We start from the raw sequence: 19,294 nt of genomic DNA on the forward strand, positions 1-19,294 counted from the left end.
CAAAAGCAAAACTACTCTCACCTGATGCTGCTTTCTGGATCTCCAGGGTTACGGATGTGGGAAGACACTGCATAAGCAGGCAGATTTCCTCGTACGTCATCTTACTGACTGGGATACTGTTGATGGTGGTAATCTCATCTCCTACAGCCATCTTGCCCATTGATCCCTGATGCAATGACAGATTCAAGGAAATTACAAATACACATCAGAAGCCCAGCCACAGGGGCAAAGATCTCAGGGAAGCAATTAATGGCTTATGAGCAACATTCCCTATTTCACATCACTGTGGAGCACAGGTACCACAGCTCTCAGTTTGCCAACATGTAAATAAGGAACAGACTGTGCTTTTGCCAGGAGAGGAATTAATGATTGGTCTCAAACAGGAAGGTCAAAAGAGCTGCTAGTTTCTCTGAGACATCAGTATCAGGACAGAGGACATAATCCTCTTCATTTCAATGAACTGGGACAGATCAACCCTAACTTCTTCAGGACTGAAACACTATCTATAATTTCTCCAATTCATGTGTGAATTATATACCTGGCCACAATGTCCTACTGGACCAATGGGGGTCTCTTAAATAACTAAACTGGGCAGGCACTGAAGTCTTAAGGTAAAAGCCTAAGTGTGTTTTGGAACACTGCACAGTAAGTCAGAGAAAAAGGCAGGGACGTAACACAAATTCCCAGCTCTCACAGCCTAATTCAAACCACTACAACATATCCCCTCTTACCCTAGTAGCCACGAACTAGAATAAATATGCTACATTCAGATTTGTAGACCAGAGTGTCCTCCTTCCTCTTTCTGCACTTTTGCATCTAGGTCAGCAATTCCACATCCAGCATCAAGCAAGTACCCACACTAGCATGTGCATGTATGAGATGCAGAAGTGCAATATGTTACTGGTACTACCATGGCACTTGACAAACCTGGCCAGCAACTAAATGTCCTGGTACTAGATTTGTATAATACAGGAATAGGTGCACATAGAATAATAGATCATAATAAACATTTTTACCACCAGGATTTACTTATTTTGTCTTTGCCCCTGGTAAAAAGAAAAGAAATAAAAGAACAGTATTCCCTGAAAACTGTGACCATGAGTGGGTTTAAGTCCATCTTGGTAGATTTGTCTCTTGACTTTCTTAGCTTTGAATTGGCCGGAGTACACTTCTGCATCAGAAACACTTAATTTAACAGCAGCTTCAGAACAATATGGGATGAGACCTTCTCCCCAGCAGATACAAACATCTCCCTTGCACTTACTTTCAACAAATCACTTGCTTAAAAAAAAAATAAAACCAAAACCCGATCGATCAACCAACCAACCAAAACAACCCCCACCACCCCTGCAAAGTGAAAGCAAATCATAACAGGGCAACCCAAATTAAAAAAATTACCATTTCTGCTGCTCCACCTGGACGCAGCCCTGTGACAACAACCTTTAAGGGCATGGCCTGGATTTCCAAATCCAGGCCGAATGACTCATGCTCATTTCGAACCAGAGTGACTATTTCACCCTGGCCCTGCCCAGCCCCGTCGAGTGCTTCACACTTCTTGCTGTGAGGGAGCGTCCTCGCAACAGGCTTGTTGTAAGAGCCATGCTCCTCCGTCCTCTGTCTCTGAAGGCTTCGGCACTCAGTGCTCATCATGCTTTTCACTCTTGTGACTGCTCTGTGCTCAAGTTTTGGTGATCTCTTAGATTCAAGCTGTGCTTCCCGGAGCTCCTTCAAACTCAGGCTGCTGAGACGAACTTCAGGCACACTTGAGTAATCGAATGCTATGATGGGGAAGAAAGGAGAGTCAATTTGCTCCAGTGTGCTGTCTGCAGACTCCAGAGAGTTGCTGAAGACAGGGGGAGATGTCTCCGTCCCACTGTATCTAGGTGATTCACTGTCCTGGCTCTCATCATCGATTTCTACAGACGAGGTTGAAATAACAATACCAGCATCCTCCTGGCTTTTGGCCCTTTGGCTTCTTTGCAAGTGGGAACTTTCATCATCATCACTAACATCACCATCATAGAAAACTACTCTCCTCTGTCGATGAAAGGGGCTGCGGGAAGATTTGGGGCTGTCGCTGAGGATGCCAGGTCGGACAGACTCCACATGCTTGTTGTGAAGGCCGGACGATCTCCCACTAGTTGGAGAAGCCAGACCATTTACTTTTGCCACACCTGCTTCTCTAGCAGCTAGAAAAAAAAAAAAAAAGTTGTATTTTAACTGCATTTATAGATGGTTTTTAATACCATGCATCTGACTGCAGCAGAGTACATGTGGCTCTGTTCGCAAGGGAAGCTAAACCTCTCCTAACAAAGCAAAAAGCAGGTTTTTCATGTCCTCCCTTTAACTATACTAAACAGCAAGAGGGACAGCAGATAGCTCTACAATTTATGGGTAATTCTCGAAATCAGTTCATGGCACATCTGGTTCTATTTTCAGTTTATTTCTAAATTATGACTATGACCCAAAGAAGAAAGGGATGCAAATTCACATGTGTATTTTACTTTAAACAACAAAATTTCTTTCACATTTTGCTTAAATCTATGCTTAAGACTTCCCGCATCAACTTACAGAGTGAAAAATGCTTTCCTGAACAAAGACACAAGCACATGACAATCAGTTTCAAATGAAAGACTAATAAACCCAAGAACCCTTTCCATATCCTTCTCAGAAAGAATTGCATCATATTTTGTAGAAAGTTTTTTTGTTTTGCTTAGTTTTGTGGGTATTATAAAATGTTAAAATTCTTTTAAGCATTAAATATTGAATTTCCAGAGAAAAATAAGCTGTAGACAAAGACAATACTTGAGAAGTATAGGAAAGGGAGAACAAATGTAATATCCCTTGAATTTGAGATCAGGTACATGTCAGTAAGGAAATGTAAGACTCTTTCAGTCAATTACTATGGGGAGAAAGACATATATGCAAAATATCTGATATAAAATTGAACATTTGATTGTTTTTACACTGCTATATGTGACATTTTGAAATTGTGTATTTGAGATAGCTATGAACACTTTCATTTAAATGTAATCAATCAGATGATCATCAGTCATTTGAAAAAAAAACCTGCAGTGCTGTCAATCTACTTTCAGCCCAATCAATCAAATAAAGTAATTTTCACATAATCAGAGCAGCAATTTGCACAAAATACCATGGAAACGGGCATTTATGTGCATTGTTGTAAACCACTTCCATTCTCCAGAATTTCGTATGATCAGCACTGGCTTGCACTATGCTGCCCGGCATTTCTTACCAGCACAAGAATCATCGCAGCTCTCCTGTAAAGCAAATCAGTGCTCAGTGACTCTCCCCCCATTAGCCAAATGACCGGACACATTTCCGTTGCTTACTCAGGTTGCCAGGAAGAAGAGAGCCATCATCCAACAAACTGTTTCTGTTCCTTTGACGGAGCTGCTCTTCGTCGCAGGAGCTGGTTACAGCATCAGAAAACGGGAGCTGGCTCGTGCCATCGTGCGAGAAGTACTGGGAAAGCTCTGTCTCAGAGCTGACAGATCCCTGCTGAAAAGAAGTGAGCCTGGTGACCAGCCATCATCGATGCTTAAAGCCCCTGTCTGCATGCAAGCACCACAAACTCCACTCACATTGCTGTGTCAATAAAGGAAGCTTAAAGCCAATTTTTAAAATACTTGTCAGTATACTGAGAGCCAAACCGTCAAACCTGGATGGCTGAAATGCTGCACATTAATGCATTTTTAGCCAGTATAGTAAGTAAAAAAGGATTCAAAATCCCACTACTTTGTTTATGTGGTTCAATGTTGAAACAAGGGATGAAACCATTCACTTGTGTAGTTCACTTTCTACACCTTCTGCACTAAGAAAGGGGAAGGGTTTGTACCCCTGAACGCAGTTTGTATGGTTTCGTTGGCTTTCCCAGGAAAACCAGAGACTTTTCCACTGCAATGTCTATAGAGAGAGACCGAGTGCCCAGCCTGCTGCCCACAGGCTGAGGACTCTCCAAGCTATCTGTCTCTGTGTCCCACAGAGCAGGGGTGCCTCCAAGGTGGCAGGAGGTGGAAGCCCTCAACTTCTTCTGCCATGCTTTGCTCCCCAAGGCTACAGCCACACAGATGAACAGCAGCTTGCTGCTGTCACGATTTAAATGTGAGGTAACAAACAAACACTTTTATGGAGCCCATGTGACAGGGAAGGAGCATAGGGGTTTGGTTTTTAACTCCTTGATCCAGTAAGAACTTCAGTAAAAGCTGAATTTGAAGCAGATGCTGTTTTTATTGCATCTAATCCTTTTACCCGGCTTGCTGGCTCCAGGAAGCGTTTCATAGTCCAGCTGAGGGGAGATGAGGTCTCTCCTTGTTTGGCCTTCACACTAGGAGATGGACTCTTTTGTACAGCTCCTGTTAAACACAGCTTAGTTAGATGCCAAAAATTCAAGTTGTGGTCCATATATCCAAACAAGCTTCACATTCACCTTCTGAGCTAGGGACTGCATTTAATCCCACTTATTTATTATCTGAATTGCTTTCCTAAAGTGATATTTATTTAACATTTCACAAGCTCTCCCTCTAATCGGGCAAAACATTATCACAGAGACACGTTAGGTGAGCCAGGCCCAGGACAGGGCTATGAAGAAGAGATCAGCAGGAGATGGTCTGCAACACCCGCTGGAGCAGGCTGCTGACTAGGTGCAATGTTGCAAAACAAAGTAGCAACCACTGGCAAACTCTACTTCAGAAAAGGTCCCAGCTGACACAGATATAAAGAGGGTAATTACAGATCTAATATTTCTGTGTGAAAATCCCCTTACTAGTCACTCCACCATTGCCAAGAGTTTGCTTTCATCTGTAAGTTTTAGGAAGTGCTAAGTTTGGAGTTCAAAAATATCAGAAAAATGCCAGAGCACACATTCTGACATGACCCCAAAGATTAAAATGGAGTTAAAATATAATCCAGTATACAATATCTAGACTTTTTCAAATGGACACAACAATAATTTCTCTCTCTTATTTTTTTTTTTTTTTTTTTTTTTTTTTTTCCCCATGTACATGCATAAATGCACAGAGATGGAGTCGGTTCTTCCCATCCTTTCCCTACTGGGACATTGTGCTTCCCATTCAACTGGAAGAGAGGATAAAGCAACCACCTCTTGGCAATCCAACTTCCAGATCATGGCAGCCTAGTGAAACAAAGCAAGTAACCTGAGCAATGGAGTTGATCCATCTGAACTGGATGTTTTTGCTAAAATTTCTGCAGTGGACAGAGTGATTACACCCCTTCAGCTGTCCCGCTGTTTTGAGGGCTCAAAATATTGATGTTGGGGGCCCCAAGAGCATGCCCTTAAACCTTCCTGCATCTGGAGAAGGACACATATTAGGAGAGAACATGCTGCTACCTGTGACGTGAGAGGAGCTGGCATCCTTACTCTCTCGGTGGGTAGTACGTGCAATTGCTTCATCCATCTCCTGCTCGGAAACCTAAAGTCAAGTGAAAGACAGGGATCAAACTGGGTAGATGAAATGAAGAAGAAAGTCTGACCACTTATCACTACAAATACATGATTCATTTCAGGTATGCTACTGTTTTTAAAGATGCAGGAAAAAAGACCTTGTTGAGAGCTCCAAACTCCTGGTCTCCTGATTCAGAGTCCCTCCAGACCACTCTCTTGCAGACACCAGTTGGCAGAAGCCTGCTGACTTCATAAAGACCACGTCCAAGTGCCACATTACGCAAACAAATAAAACAGCACCAGACTTAAAGAAATCAAATGAAGCCATTACAGCACAATTTTAACTCAATTAAATGCTGTACATTGATTTATTGAGAAAATATTACTTTAAAATAGGCAAAGACTGCTTTGTACAAGCACACATCAGCAACAGAAGATATTTTACACTTAACCTACCGGAAGAATACCAGACTTCCTGAGATATTAGCTGTCTTCTTAATTTTCATTTCTGCTTGCTTTTAAGGAAAAAACCTAAGTCCGTAATTGGTAATTAATGTTTCTCTGGTTTAAGAATAAATACTGGTTTACCATATTTGATAATTTTGTGCTGAATTACTGTGGTGCACTTAATTCTTATTACTGGAAAACCCCATATAACTTTATAACAGGAACAACTAGTCTGAAAAAATATATATTTAAAAACGGAAAGCAAGTTAATTCTGTCAAAAATAATTTCTATGCACACTGCTTTACGTGAATTAAAATTCAGCATAAATAGAGACTAGAAACTTGAATCTTTCTGAACCATGAAGATTTGAAAGATTCCTAAGCAAACTCAGCAGTTTAAACATAGTTTAAATGCTATGTTGACTCAGAATAACAAGAAGAAAGAAAATTTTGTGGTATTTCTCTTGGAAGTACATGAAAACACTGAAGTGAACGTATTCAGCAACAAAATGTACTATGGACCTTTTGTGTCATAAAATGAGACATTAAGTATAGAAGTGTCCAAAACAACATGAGTCTTTGTAGAAATACATCTCTGTTTTCAGCCTGTGGCATGACCTAACAGCAAACCAAAAGCCCCTGGACTCCTGGGACATAGGGAGTTCCTAAAGGACACGAACCAAGTCCTGAGAGTACATTTCAGGGCTTTTACAGAAATCTTTGGGTACAAGATGTCCCAAGAGTAAAACTAGGTGTTGGGCAGACTGCAGTGTTTGTTTAAAGCTAACCAAAAATCTACACTCCTGCAGCTCTGCCAATTTTGATTTTTAGCATCCTCTGCTCCTCAGGAAGATAAAACTTTACAGGGACAAGCTAACTCCTAACTACAGTCTGCAGGCTGGGCTATTAAGAGAAGGAAAAGAAAAAGGAAAAGGAAAAAAGAGTGAAAAGGAGAGAAAAAGAGAAAAATAAAAAAGACCCCCTCACACCTCTGTAGATACCCAGTGCTGTCAGAAAAAGGGTGACAGTGACAGAACAATAAATATGGGGCCTCCTATGAACACTCCTTCAGAGATCCAGTTATGGGGGATTGTGGATTCAATGCTGCCTGGGAGGAAAAAATGCTTTAGGGTCTCTCCAGCTCAACTTCTAGCTTTTCTTAGCCTTTCTTGGCAAAGGATTTGTTGTCATTTTAAATATCACTTATGGAAAACTGTAATAGGAGCCACTTAATAGTTTCCCTCTGTTACTCAGTAATAGCAAGCAACCAGCTTAACTCAGTTCATCTTCTCAGCAGATACCTGGTTAAGTCACTCATCAACTTTCAAGACACCACCACAAGATGAAGGACAGAGGAAAGAGGGCAGGCTCCACTCCATGGAGTTTTTATTTCATGCTACTTACAGACACTCCAAAAAGTCTATATGCCTTAATAATGCAATCAAATTGAACCATCATGCTGGTTCAGCACAGCAGACTCCCTAGAAATACTGTTATCTTAGGCTATAAGCCCAATTCTTACCCCCTCCATGCTTACTTTTAACTAACAGAACCACAGTCTCTTTTTTTTTTTTTAGCAGCACAAGGCCTCACAGCAATGATAATAAACTCTGGGCAGTAGACCCCTATCTGTCTATTGTTTGTATATTTGATTTAGCAGAAAATACGCAACTAATTATAAAATAAGAAACCTGAGTTCTCCTAGATATGGAATTAAGGCCTCCATTTGTAGTCGTAAGTTCAAAAGTCAGAGCTCTCTGGACCCACTAATGCAAATATTTTTACAGCTTCATTCCTGTTTAAACAGGAAGGTTTCGAACACTCATGAAATTCTTTGAAATACTGAAATAAAAGAAGTTGTTATTCCCTATAGCTTGGTTAAAAGTCTTTTATCTTCTATCATCAATTTTTAAAAATTGCTTGAAAATACTCTCTTTCTAAACATAGTCTTATTTCCAAATTGCCCTTGCACAGATTTCACAGTAGCAGTACATTCCAGATTCTCGCGTTTTAGTTCCTGAAGGAAAACTTTGATCTTTGGACAGATTTTACTTTTTAAAAAATGGTATTCCTACTACTTTATTAGAGTTGATCAGTTCAATCTGTTGATATTTATATCCCTGGCCCTAAAATTATATTCTACTCAAACTAACTGCAAAATAACTTAGGAGGAAGAGGACTTGTGCCATATTTGCGTTACCACTTGGTCCAAGTACCGAGAAAGATGGGAACACTTCACTCAAGTAGTTCCAGGAAAATTGCAGTTGATCAGTGGGTGACTAAGTGAAAAGCAGCAGGGACAGTCCAGCATTGCTACAACTTATAAAACTGCAAGGCATTATTACAATCCTCACTTCTTGCACAACACGTGCCATAGAGAGAAAAATCCTATATTCTTAATTTGCTGCTTTCTCGACAGCTAGAATCAAATTACAGCACCAGATGAAAACATCACAGATACACTAACACATTTTCTCCTCACCTTTGGGTTAGGATGACGACTAATGATTAGGCTGACCGGACCTGGACCACATTCGCTCAGGATGGCATAGGCTTCACTTAAAGCTGCGTGACGCAGACTCACCGAATCTGCCTCCAAGATCTGGTCACCCCGACTGCAGAGAGACATAGAGCTAGCTAATCACAACCATCATTTACAAAAACATTAGCACTTTCAACTGATGGCCAAGATTTTTCAAAGATACAAGTGTCTGGAAAAGATCTGACTTGCAAAGAAGCCAGTCTTGCTCTTGCTCCCAGTGACGTGAATGCTCTAAGTGCTGTTGACTTCGGGATGGAGGTCCAGAGATCCCTTCTGCACTTACCATCAGTGCTGCAAACCCTATTAAATCAACAGAGGAAACTGTCTGCATTTGGACCAAAGTGAAAGCAAACTTCAATTCCAGTTCTGCATTCAGATACTTGTTGAGCACAGCAGAAGAAAAATTAGATTCAGATGGGCTGTTCCTTTGCATTATATTGAATTACTTAACAGAAACACTGATAAGAAATTAATGATTTAGATATGAGTTTATGAAATGACTCCAGGAAAAAATTGACTGATAAGCTTCCATTTGCTTCAAATTAACATACAGAACCCATTAAAGAAAAAACAAAACAAAACAACAGAAAAACAGAACAACCCTCTTCCAAAAGGAAAGCACAGATTGTTTAGTTTTGTTTTCCCAACTTCTTAACTCTTGCTCATGGTACTCAAGACATCTGGAACTATTCAAAAGAAAGGATCATCAACTAGGGATATCATTAAAGCATCCTCCATAATCACTAAAGCATTTGTTTTAAATAGACACTCTCGAATAAGCTACTACTGCTGACTTATTTTGGACTACTTGTGACAATGGAAATGAGTTTGCACTGTAGGTCCACATGCCATAAGCCAAAATGGTAGTTGCCCATGGCAGACTTCAGGAATCTGTACTTCTGGTACAGACTCAGGAAAGGAAAGCATGACCCATCACTTGTGTAATCATGCCGCTGCTCTGCCCATCTTTTAGATTTACACAGATACTAGAAACTACACAAATGGAGTCACTTACTTACACAGGCGCATGATTGAGAGCAGGAGCTCAGATACAGAGGAGCTGGATTCAAACCTCTCCTGGTATTGCAAAGCCAGTATTGATTAATGAAGTTTTCCAAAAATCAAAACCATCCTGTAAGTTTTTGCTTACGGAGCCATAAACCACTGACGGGACAACAGAAGCAATATCTCAAGGAAGCAAGCTAGAAATCCGGGAAGCATGCCTGGATATAATCAATCACTTAAACCTAATAAACAATACAGCTGTTACATACAGATGCAACCAGTACTGCAATCTTTTCCAAAGAGGCTTACAAAAAAGTAAGTTAGCATTAGATACTACCTCCTATAGATATTTCTGTATGGTAGGAACTTTCAAGTGTTTTGGCAGGGATGTCACCATAAAATTATCTTCTTCCCTAATTGCAAAAAATTAAACTGCTCTATCACAATTTTCCTGGTGAGCAAGTAAACAGAAGGCACTCTACCCATGTGAAAGCAAGGCATTTGCTCAGCCTTTCTGCACCAGTGCTCACACCACACGTTCAGTGCGGATCACACAGTCCCAGTGGGTCTTCAGTGCAGCCTCCTGTCCTGAGTGATGCTCTCAGTGCCCACCAGAATTTATGCAGGAATGCAGAAAGGTGGAAGATTTCCTCCAATGGTTTTTAAAAATGAAGCTTCCAGGAGAGGAACAGCAAATAACTTTCTGTCACTTAATCCAATGTAAAGCACAAGGGAACCGTAAGAATGATTGCTTCTCTCTCTTATGATTCCTTAAAGACATCCAAACTCCATGACAGAGTAAATGAGACAGGCAGGTCAGCCTGCAGCAATTCTGCTACACAGACAGTAAGGGCAGAAAAGTGCTGCTGCAGCCATGGGCACAGTCAGCTGCAAGAGTATCTCCTGAGCTCTTTTTAGGAGTTTCAGGTGACTGAGCTTTTAGCAGACTCTGCAAATTTCCTCCCAAGCTGGGGTCTCTGGCTGCAGCTCTGATAAAAAGACATAAGGCTGCACTTCTTGCTGCTCCCCTTTCTCAAAGGGTGCTAATAGGCTCAGCTTTCTGTATAGAGAATTAAAAAAAAAAAAAAAAACAAAAAAACAACCAAACTTTAATGATCATGCTGCTTCCAGCACACAGAATAATGTTTCCTCAGCATTTAATACCACTTTGGAATGTCTTTATTTAAATGTTTTCTTTTTCGTGAACTCTTAAATATAAATCCCCTCCCTGCTACATCAACTAATTGGTGAAAACAAAGTCTCAATTGATTTTATTGCAAAACCACTCCAGTATGTTTCTGTTTTAACTAACCTTAATCTGCCATCCATTTTAGCCACTGATCCTGGGGCCAGGCTGTGTATGTATATCCCTGGAGAACTGTTTTCCAGCGTGAGACAACAGGCACCAATGCCGAGCCCAACCCCTGGCTCTGTGACAAAGAAAAAGTACAAAGAAAAGTAGCAGACTGTAATCACACAGGACACACAACTGTTTGTGTTCCCACATCCCATCTGAGACCAAGACTCATGTATTGTTTCAAGGCTGGCCTTAGGTGCAGTCAGTCAGGAAGCCAAGACCAACAGTGGAAATCAGGATTGAAAATATCTGATGCCGACTGTTTTCTGAGATCCATCACTCCCAGCGAATTTTCTGTGTGCTGTGGGAACCGCCTGGAAATGCTGCATAAGTTCTGATCTGGTCCAAGGCACAAAGGAGTGGGGCAGCAATCCAATAAAGATGTCACTTAAAATTATTGCAGAGAATGAGAGCTCAGAAGATGCTGCCAACTGTACTGCTCTTTCTTGTTAAATATCTGCATGGCATTCCTCAGCAAAGAGGCATGAAGAAAGGTGAGGATTATCTCTTGTTCAATGATTACCTCTGCCCACTCTCACCTTTGCTTTCCTTGAGATAACAGCATTGCTGAAGTAGGAATTGCTGGATATCTTACCATCTCTCTCCACATTTTTAATCCTACCTTTAAAATCAATATATTTTAAGCCTTTAAAATTGGCATATTTATTTCACCACATACAGCATATGCTCTAAGTTTATCTTGTGCAATTACTGATAATGAGAGCAACCCTCAGGCAGTAGTTCAAACAACTCATCTGGGCAATTTTGAGCACTCTGCATAGCTTTGCCTTTCCAAAGGCTGCCCTTTACAAAAAGGGCACAGCTATTTGGGCTGCCAAGAGGCAGATCTGTATTTTGTCCAGTATCTCACAGCCTCCCTCTTTCAGCAGCATGGACTTTTGACTGCTACCCATAAGAGTCTGCTGACTCTGGAGCAGCAAGATGTGTAAGGGGGAACTCTTCAGAATTTTTTTGCATTAGGTGATATTTTTCTCCCCCATCCTGTGCTTCAAGATCAGATGAACATGGGTAGGTGTCCTGGATATTAGAGTTTCTAGCCTCTGCCCCAAAAAATCCCCTAAGAAGCTGGTCGTTGTTCTCTAAGCCCATTTCAATGGGCCCTCACCTTTATTGAGTGTCACATCCATGACAATCCTGTCCTTCGGGCCAGGTCCTTTGCGGCTGGAGGAGGAACCATCTGCCTCATCAGGGCCAGGGACCGGCATGCCACCACTAGCACTGGAGCTTGGGGAGCTGGACCGGCTCAGCAAGGTGGGGGTCACGCAGGGTGTGAGGCTCGGGCTGCGCAGCCGTGTGCGCACTGTCAGGGTCACCACACCTTTCTTGAGTTGCTGGAGAGACATCAGAGAACCCCGGTTAGGTGACAGGATACACCAACATTTGCCAGTAAAACTGCATACAGTATCTGTGGCAGCAAACGAATATAAAGCTGAGGGTATGAAATGGCACTGAACGAAGAGGAGCATGAATCTCTCCCACACTACATCCATGCTACCTTAAACCTCTGAATGGCCTCCTGATGGGTCAGTCCTTGTAGAGACTCTCCATTAACTTCTAGGATTTCGTCCCCTGGTAATTAGATACAAAAAATGAAGTCAGCAATATGTGGATTACAGAGACGTAAAAAACCTTTCCTGTACATAAGGTGACACACTACTATGAGGATTCCTGTTAACTGCTCAGTAAAAAGCCTTTTACTGTTCTCAGTTTATTTTCACTTGTCCTAATGCCTTTACAAGTTAATAGTGATGAATTAGCAAAGTAAAGGACTGTTCTTCAGCAGACATCCTTAACTTAGCATTCTCATACTGCAAACAAGCTGAAAACACTACTGAAGTCTGAAAATAGATGCTTATAACATGAAGTCCAAGGGGACTATAAAACTCCCTTTCTTTTGTAAGCATCAACAGAAGAAATGAGAATCTAAGTGAAACTCTACAGCATATCACTCCAAGGCCTGTTCAGCGAAAACTAACCTTGCATCCATGTGGAGAAAGCAAACACGTCCTCTTACTAAATGCTTGCAGATGAAGAAGAGTGTAGCCCACACACTGAGATAGCAAACGCCTTTCTCACCCCAGTGAACAAGTCCTGTCACATTTCTACCTGCTTCCAGGCTCTGGGTCCTACTACTTATACACAGATCTGTTGATCTACCTTTATTAAAAGGAGGGTCAGCATGATCCAGATCCACTCTCTGCAATTTTACTTGCATCTGTGCAAAATTAGATGGGACAATGTCATCATCCAAGTCTACCCCTCCTCTCCTTTTCTAGCCCTGGTTAAAAAAAGACAGCAAACAACTATACAAGCTCTGAATAGCCTGCAAAGGCTTGCTGGGTTTATGGGACAGCTGCTACTTACTGGCTTCCCATGGCAAGTGCACAACCCATGCTGCAGGGACGCGAGCTTCCCTCTGGCAGCAAGTGTGAGAGTTGGCACCAAAAGCAGCCTCAAATACAACAAGTGTGATGAAATGTAAAGAGGGGAAAGATGATTTGAAAAGGAGAGAAGTAACACAGAAGCAGCTTGAGAGAAGTAACACAGAGCAGCTTTCTGTGGAAGGGAAGCAGCACCACTCTAAACTCATGGTCACTTTGTATTTTTAACAGTGCTTAAGAGTCTGCCTGCCTGGCACACCACTCAGACCAGCATGCAAATACACAGAACAGGTTGTATGTCCAGCTCAGAGATCAAGACTGGAAAAGCAGTAATAAAATCGGGATATATCTGCTTCTCTAACCAGCCTGGTGATCTTACTGCCAATCCCATCCTTCCTCTTTTCTTTTTCTGGTTCTAACTCTTACCTGTTGATTCATGTCAAAATCATACCAAAAGGCACAGAGAGCACAAAGTCCCAAATCAGCCTCTGCCAAGCATGTCTCTCTGTATAACACCCCCTTACACAACCATCTTTAAGCCAGATGTTGGTGGAATAGATATGTTTCATTGCTATCAATGTCTCTCTCCAATTGAAGAATTGTAGCTTATGGCTTGGGCATATAAAGTTCACTGAAGAGGAAGTGTAAAAAAATGCCCATCATCGTGTATTTTCCCCTTCTCCATATGCAATATAATCAAGTTAACTGCTATGAATTATCTTCCCCAGGATGGACAAACAGGGTGTGTTACATCCTCCACAGCTTCTTGCTGATGGCCAGGTGCCTAAATAAAGCTCTACTTGCATTTTTCTGCTGGACTGAAATAATATTGCACTGTGGTCCTTTATATGCAGTTGGATTCTCTCTACCATACCTTCTTTAAGCCTTCCATCAGCAGCTGCTGCTCCATTTGGGAATATAGTCTTCACAAAAATCCCCATGCGTCCACGAGCAGAGTCCTGACCTCCCACAATGCTGAATCCAAGACCCTACAGAAAAGGGAGAAGAAACACAGCTGGCACCTTACTCTATTATCACCTGTGTAAGAAAGAAAGCTGATAACATAAAAGACAAAGGAAAGATGAAAACCTAAAAGCTTCTGATGAATTGCGCTACCATCTTATCCTCTGCTTGCATTTCTTCATCTACTTTCACTCTAATATCAACATACTTACCAGCCCAAAAAGTAGCAGCAGGCACCTTAAGTTGAAATAGCAAAAATGCCATTCTGAGATTACTTTTTTTTTTTTTTTTAAACACTAGGTCAATGGCTTTATGTTATCCTATTCCCATTTTAAAAACTGTAACACATTGCTTTTAAATTGACAGACAGTAGATTTCCACTCCTGAGATCTATATCCAGCATTAACTGTAGTTTTCTCTGCTGTGATAGATCCTCCATTTCCTCAGGAAAAAGAAAAGCTTAAGAACATGACATAAGGTCAGTGCTGTAATGTCAGGAATGTAGCTGGAAGGGGGCTGCCATGCGCATATACATTTTTAATTATTCTGGAGACATGTACCATGTTATATTTAAATAAATCTAGATGAATACATTCCCCAGGGCCCCATCTGTTAGCTCTTGCCCCTGTGCTGCCCCAGCTGGCTGTGGGACCGTCTTGTGAAGCTGATCATGGAACAGATGAGCACAGCAGAATGAACCTCTCCCCCTTCTGATGAGTTATTTCCCAGCCAAATCACTTCCTTGATCCATTCCCCACCATATTTCTCCTCTTGTCACTGCTGTACATGTATTTTACAGAATAAAGAGCAAAGTCACCGACCAGGTGGACAAGGGAAGTGGAAAACTGTTGCGCTTCAGTGAACTGAAGCCGTGGTTATTACTAGCGCCTCGGGCAGCACTCTCCAGCTGAGGGATGCTGCCAGGGCAGGCACCAACACTGTGTTTACAACCCCATACAACAACCAGCTCTTTTGTTTTACCCTGTGAATATAAAGTAGACTACCACAGTTATGAGCTTCTAGTAATTTGATAAGACATTACTGATTTATAGAAAGGAAGCATCCTAGCTCCCCCATGCAACACAAAATAACTGTTTACTGTACAATTATCAACTGCAAAGCAACCTACAGAAAGCAGGAGGCTCCCGGCACTCCCCTGCACAGACACAGCAGTTGTCCCCACAGGTCCATGGGGTGGGTTGGGAGAAATACAGCCGCAAAGCACAGCGGTTCCCGCATTAGTCCACCTTCCTGAAGAAGAACTGCCACACCATAGCAGAAAAACACCCCTTGCAGATCTACCTACAGATGCAAAACCAAGGGCGAACACTTGGCTGCCAGACAAGAACACAGCGACTCTGTGGAAATACTTTTCAAGTCCCAGGTCTGCACAGAGATAATAAAACAAATGCTACTGCACGAAGTGTACGCAGTGCAACCCCTAACAGAGGCGATCTCTAAAAAGTTGGGTGGAAGCCACCTAAAACTCCAGCTATTTGAAGTGGTTCATGATCACTAGAGTCTGCATGCTGTCAACTGATTTCTAATGCCTTGGAGCTAACTGCAGAAAGGCAGAAAAGGGTGGCTTATCCCACAGGGAGTAATAGTCTAATTCTTATGGGAAAAATAGGGTGAAAAAAGTGAGTACATGAAAAGTGAAGAAATATTCGCTTGGAAATGTCATGAGAGACCTAAAGCTCCCCAAAAAAGGAGAGTTACAGCAACTGTGAGTGAATCTACCCAGAGAAATCACTATTTCTAACTCTTTGTTAAACTTACAGTGCAACAACGAATTCGTTTTGTATTTGAGCTTAAAAGTCAAAACAAGCCTTTTTAGACCAAAACATATACATCTGATGAATTTACAGAGTATTTCAGAGAAAGACATGCATATTTTTTGCATATTTAAATGACAGCTATAGTACTAGTATGGATTGGATTAGGGAAAACAGTATACACCTAGGTAAATGCTTGTCTATTTTCCCTTAGCATTCAGCCAGCTGTATCTATCAAATGTGCAAACATATTACTGAGGGGAGAAGGGAGGACTCTCTGACCCAGAGAATTCAGTGCTTTCAGATAAGCAATCAACCAGGAGCCTGTCTTCAGGTTTAACGCTTAATTTGCAGTGATTTTTTTTTTTTTAATGTATACAGATTCCACAGAGATAAAACATGCTTGTCCATAAATATGCATGCAAACAGGTACTCTTCCGTAGCTGCACCAATTTTGCATAAGAACACATATTTAGAGATCCATTATTAACATTTGATGTCTCAGTAATGACTGGATGCACCAAATCAGAATGAAAGCCATCTCACATCAAGTGCATGACATGAACATTGCTCTCCTGTATTTTGTACGTGTAACTTTGGCATTTGCATTTGAAAATGTGATTTATCATTATTGTTATTATTATTATTGGCTATCTTGAGAGCTGCTGGAAGTCCTGGGTAAGGGAGACACCTCTTAAATGCCAGCTCTTACACATGTGAGAAACCAGCCTTGTGCAGAAATCCTCACCTTGCCTTGCCCTTTCATCAGGACAATGTTGGAAATGATGGACGGCTGGGTCAGTCTCCATGGAGATTCCACTTGGGCGGCACTGAAGGAACGGGTGGATTTCTTCACAATATGGTAGTCCTAACAAACATCAGCAAACAAGGGAAGTTGCTCTGATTGCTTGGCACAGGCACTGGGATGTCATACTAAGAAAATTGCGTGTGTTGGGGAAGAGGGAGGGGGGAGATCTTACAGATATATTCAGAAAAACGTTCAAGGGATGAAATCCTAGCTCATTACAGTTAAAGTGAATTTTGCCACAGTAATTTTCCTGCATTTCACACAGTAGGATCATTTTGTAATGTACTAGTTACAATTTAAATTAAAAAGATTAAGGGTAGCCTTGTGATATACTGAAGTCCTTATCTGCTAAAAAAAAAAAAAAAAAAGAAAAAAAAAGCATACATTATCAAGTCATTAAAATAAAGAGAAGCAGGATTTTTTTCTTTAGGTCTTCAGATCTCCAGAATTGCAACTCATAAGATCAATCTTAGGACCTTCTTGCCACAGCAAGAAGTACCCCCTTCACCACCCTCACAGTAAAGAAGTTCTCTGTAGGTGGCCAATGCACCCCATTTTAGTGTCCAGGCCCGGTTTCAGTTCCCATGACGTACCTACACGGCCTTGTTTTACTACCCTTGCTTCTACAAGCTCCAGACACATCTCGAAGGACCCAGCAGAGCGAGGTGCTCAGAGCCATCCCTGCCTTTCCACCCACCTGCCTGGCTCCTGCCGACTCCAGCTGCTGAGGCAGAGAGTGCTTCCTTCCACCCCGGGAATACTTCACTGCTATTTCGTAATTCGATTCACCATTTTCGACTGTCAGCTCATCGTCTTCTCCCACAGACTCCAATCGGGATCCAGCACCTAGGGAAAACCACAGAAACACATCCCGCAAACATCTCAGAGCTGCTTTATCCTCTTGCCAGCATGCCATAATCACCTCCGGCAAATCCCAGCTTAAACAGTGCCTCAGAACAACGCTATGGAGTTCCCAAATGGGCACTTAGAAGCTAGTTTTGATCATCCTCAACTAAAAACATTTCCTGCTGTCACAGGTTTTCTACGATCTTTCAGTGATGCTGATCTCCTCAGCACTGTCGCCCGTAGTAGTAAGGAAAAGCAGAAGATAATTGAGCCGGTAGCTCAGGGACAGAAAAGAAATTCAGCTGCTCTCACCCAACAGCACTTGCCAGTACACTAAGCTCTCAAGCTTCATTTATTTAAAATTAAAAGACCTGACACTGTAGCAGTATTCATTTCTGGAGGTGTCATGTCACTTTGAGGGAAATTTTTCTGGAATGGAAAAAGGAAAAATGTGCCAAATACATGCTATTTTCTTTCCTTCTGGCAACAATCCTAGTTGTCTTAAAGAGAAGAAGGGTGCAGAGTTCACATAAGAAACAGAATTATTTGTCTTGAAGGACATCTTGTAATTAGCTGCAGAGTACCCTGCTCCTCACACTAGGGCTCCTCCAATTCTCATTTTCTCTGAGGTCCCCACAGGACCCCCAGCCGCAGCAGTTCCCGCACATTTATCTTTACCATTTCCCCACCATGCAGGGAAGGGCCATTAACCCCTATTTTACAGATGAAACCCCAAGACGCGGACAGGCCTAATTCACACAAGCTGGATTTCATGATGTGGTTTTAAGATTACTTTAAACCAACATTAAGTTGGAGCTGCCACAGAACGGGGCAGCTCTGCTTTCCCTTCATCCTCACTGTCCTGTCCTTACTCTGGGGACAGGGCTCACAAGCCATAGGCTGAGGTAGATCTACTGCAAATTTGCCCTGGAGAGCCCCAAATCCATTTCTCTGCCACCTCCTGCTTGACCAGAGGCTGTGCAAGCATCAGGGCCAGTGCCAGAGAGGGATGGAGCACAGAGCTGGGGCAGCTGCTCGCTTTCACTCCACATTAATGTAATGCTGCTGCTGCATCCACAGGCAGAATTTGTACCCACTGCCCAGAGTGCAACTTAAACCCAATCCTTGCTTTGGCGTGTGAAATTACCTTTGGTTTTAAAGCTCCTCTTCCCAGCGCACATAGGGCACTGCTGCTGCAGCACACAGCCAGGACACCTATCTTGGCAGGACCTGGCATCCCAGTGCTTCTTTTGCTTCCAAACCCGTCTGGCACCTACACCTCACTCTCTCCCTGTCTTCTTCTAGGAGAGCAGTTATATTTCTGTGTTTTCTGTGCATCTCTGAGTGCAGCTTCTTTTCCCATGTTGCAACCCAGGCTTGGGATCAGGCTGGGGGATGCTCTACGCTCACCCACAGCCCAGGGGCATCAGCGCCCACAAGAACCAGGGCTGTATCCCCAGTGAGCCACCAACATAGAGCTGCGGGGGCCACAGGCAAAGGAGCTCCCTGAAGGAGGCTAAAAATATCTGAGTAAATGGAAATTAAGGTGAAGAAAAAAGGAGGGAGCCTCAGTAAGTATTGGGGATGAAAATGCAATCAAGCTCTGCACACAGGTTACTGTTAAATCTTGGGGACAAAGCAACAGAAACTTTACGGTGTATTCATATTCACCATAACAGGTATGCTGGTGATGGCATGTTGAAACATGTCCCCCACCTCAGTAT

General features: G+C 42.2%; 1 protein-coding gene across 7 annotated transcripts in view; it reads right to left on the reverse strand.

The window, feature by feature from the left end:
• Window positions 1-19,294, reverse strand: part of PDZD2 (PDZ domain containing 2) — a 202,687-nt gene that overhangs the window by 20,040 nt on the left and 163,353 nt on the right. For 6 of the 7 annotated variants that reach the window (XM_042804486.1, XM_042804485.1, XM_042804483.1 and 3 more), the window contains 12 exons: window positions 17,422-17,570; window positions 16,665-16,784; window positions 14,053-14,167; window positions 12,293-12,366; window positions 11,903-12,128; window positions 10,732-10,849; window positions 8,355-8,487; window positions 5,372-5,453; window positions 4,273-4,376; window positions 3,354-3,522; window positions 1,399-2,189; window positions 22-166 (listed from right to left, as the gene is read on the reverse strand). In XM_042804486.1, the coding sequence (XP_042660420.1) occupies window positions 22-166; window positions 1,399-2,189; window positions 3,354-3,522; window positions 4,273-4,376; window positions 5,372-5,453; window positions 8,355-8,487; window positions 10,732-10,849; window positions 11,903-12,128; window positions 12,293-12,366; window positions 14,053-14,167; window positions 16,665-16,784; window positions 17,422-17,570 (2,226 nt within the window). The remainder of the gene's footprint in view (window positions 1-21; window positions 167-1,398; window positions 2,190-3,353; window positions 3,523-4,272; window positions 4,377-5,371; window positions 5,454-8,354; window positions 8,488-10,731; window positions 10,850-11,902; window positions 12,129-12,292; window positions 12,367-14,052; window positions 14,168-16,664; window positions 16,785-17,421; window positions 17,571-19,294) is intronic. The other variant, XM_042804484.1, reaches the window with a different exon arrangement.

This window comes from Tyto alba, unplaced genomic scaffold (assembly GCF_018691265.1).
Source record: "Tyto alba isolate M040663 unplaced genomic scaffold, T.alba_DEE_v4.0 Super-Scaffold_42, whole genome shotgun sequence".
In the NCBI taxonomy this organism is placed as follows: domain Eukaryota; kingdom Metazoa; phylum Chordata; class Aves; order Strigiformes; family Tytonidae; genus Tyto; species Tyto alba.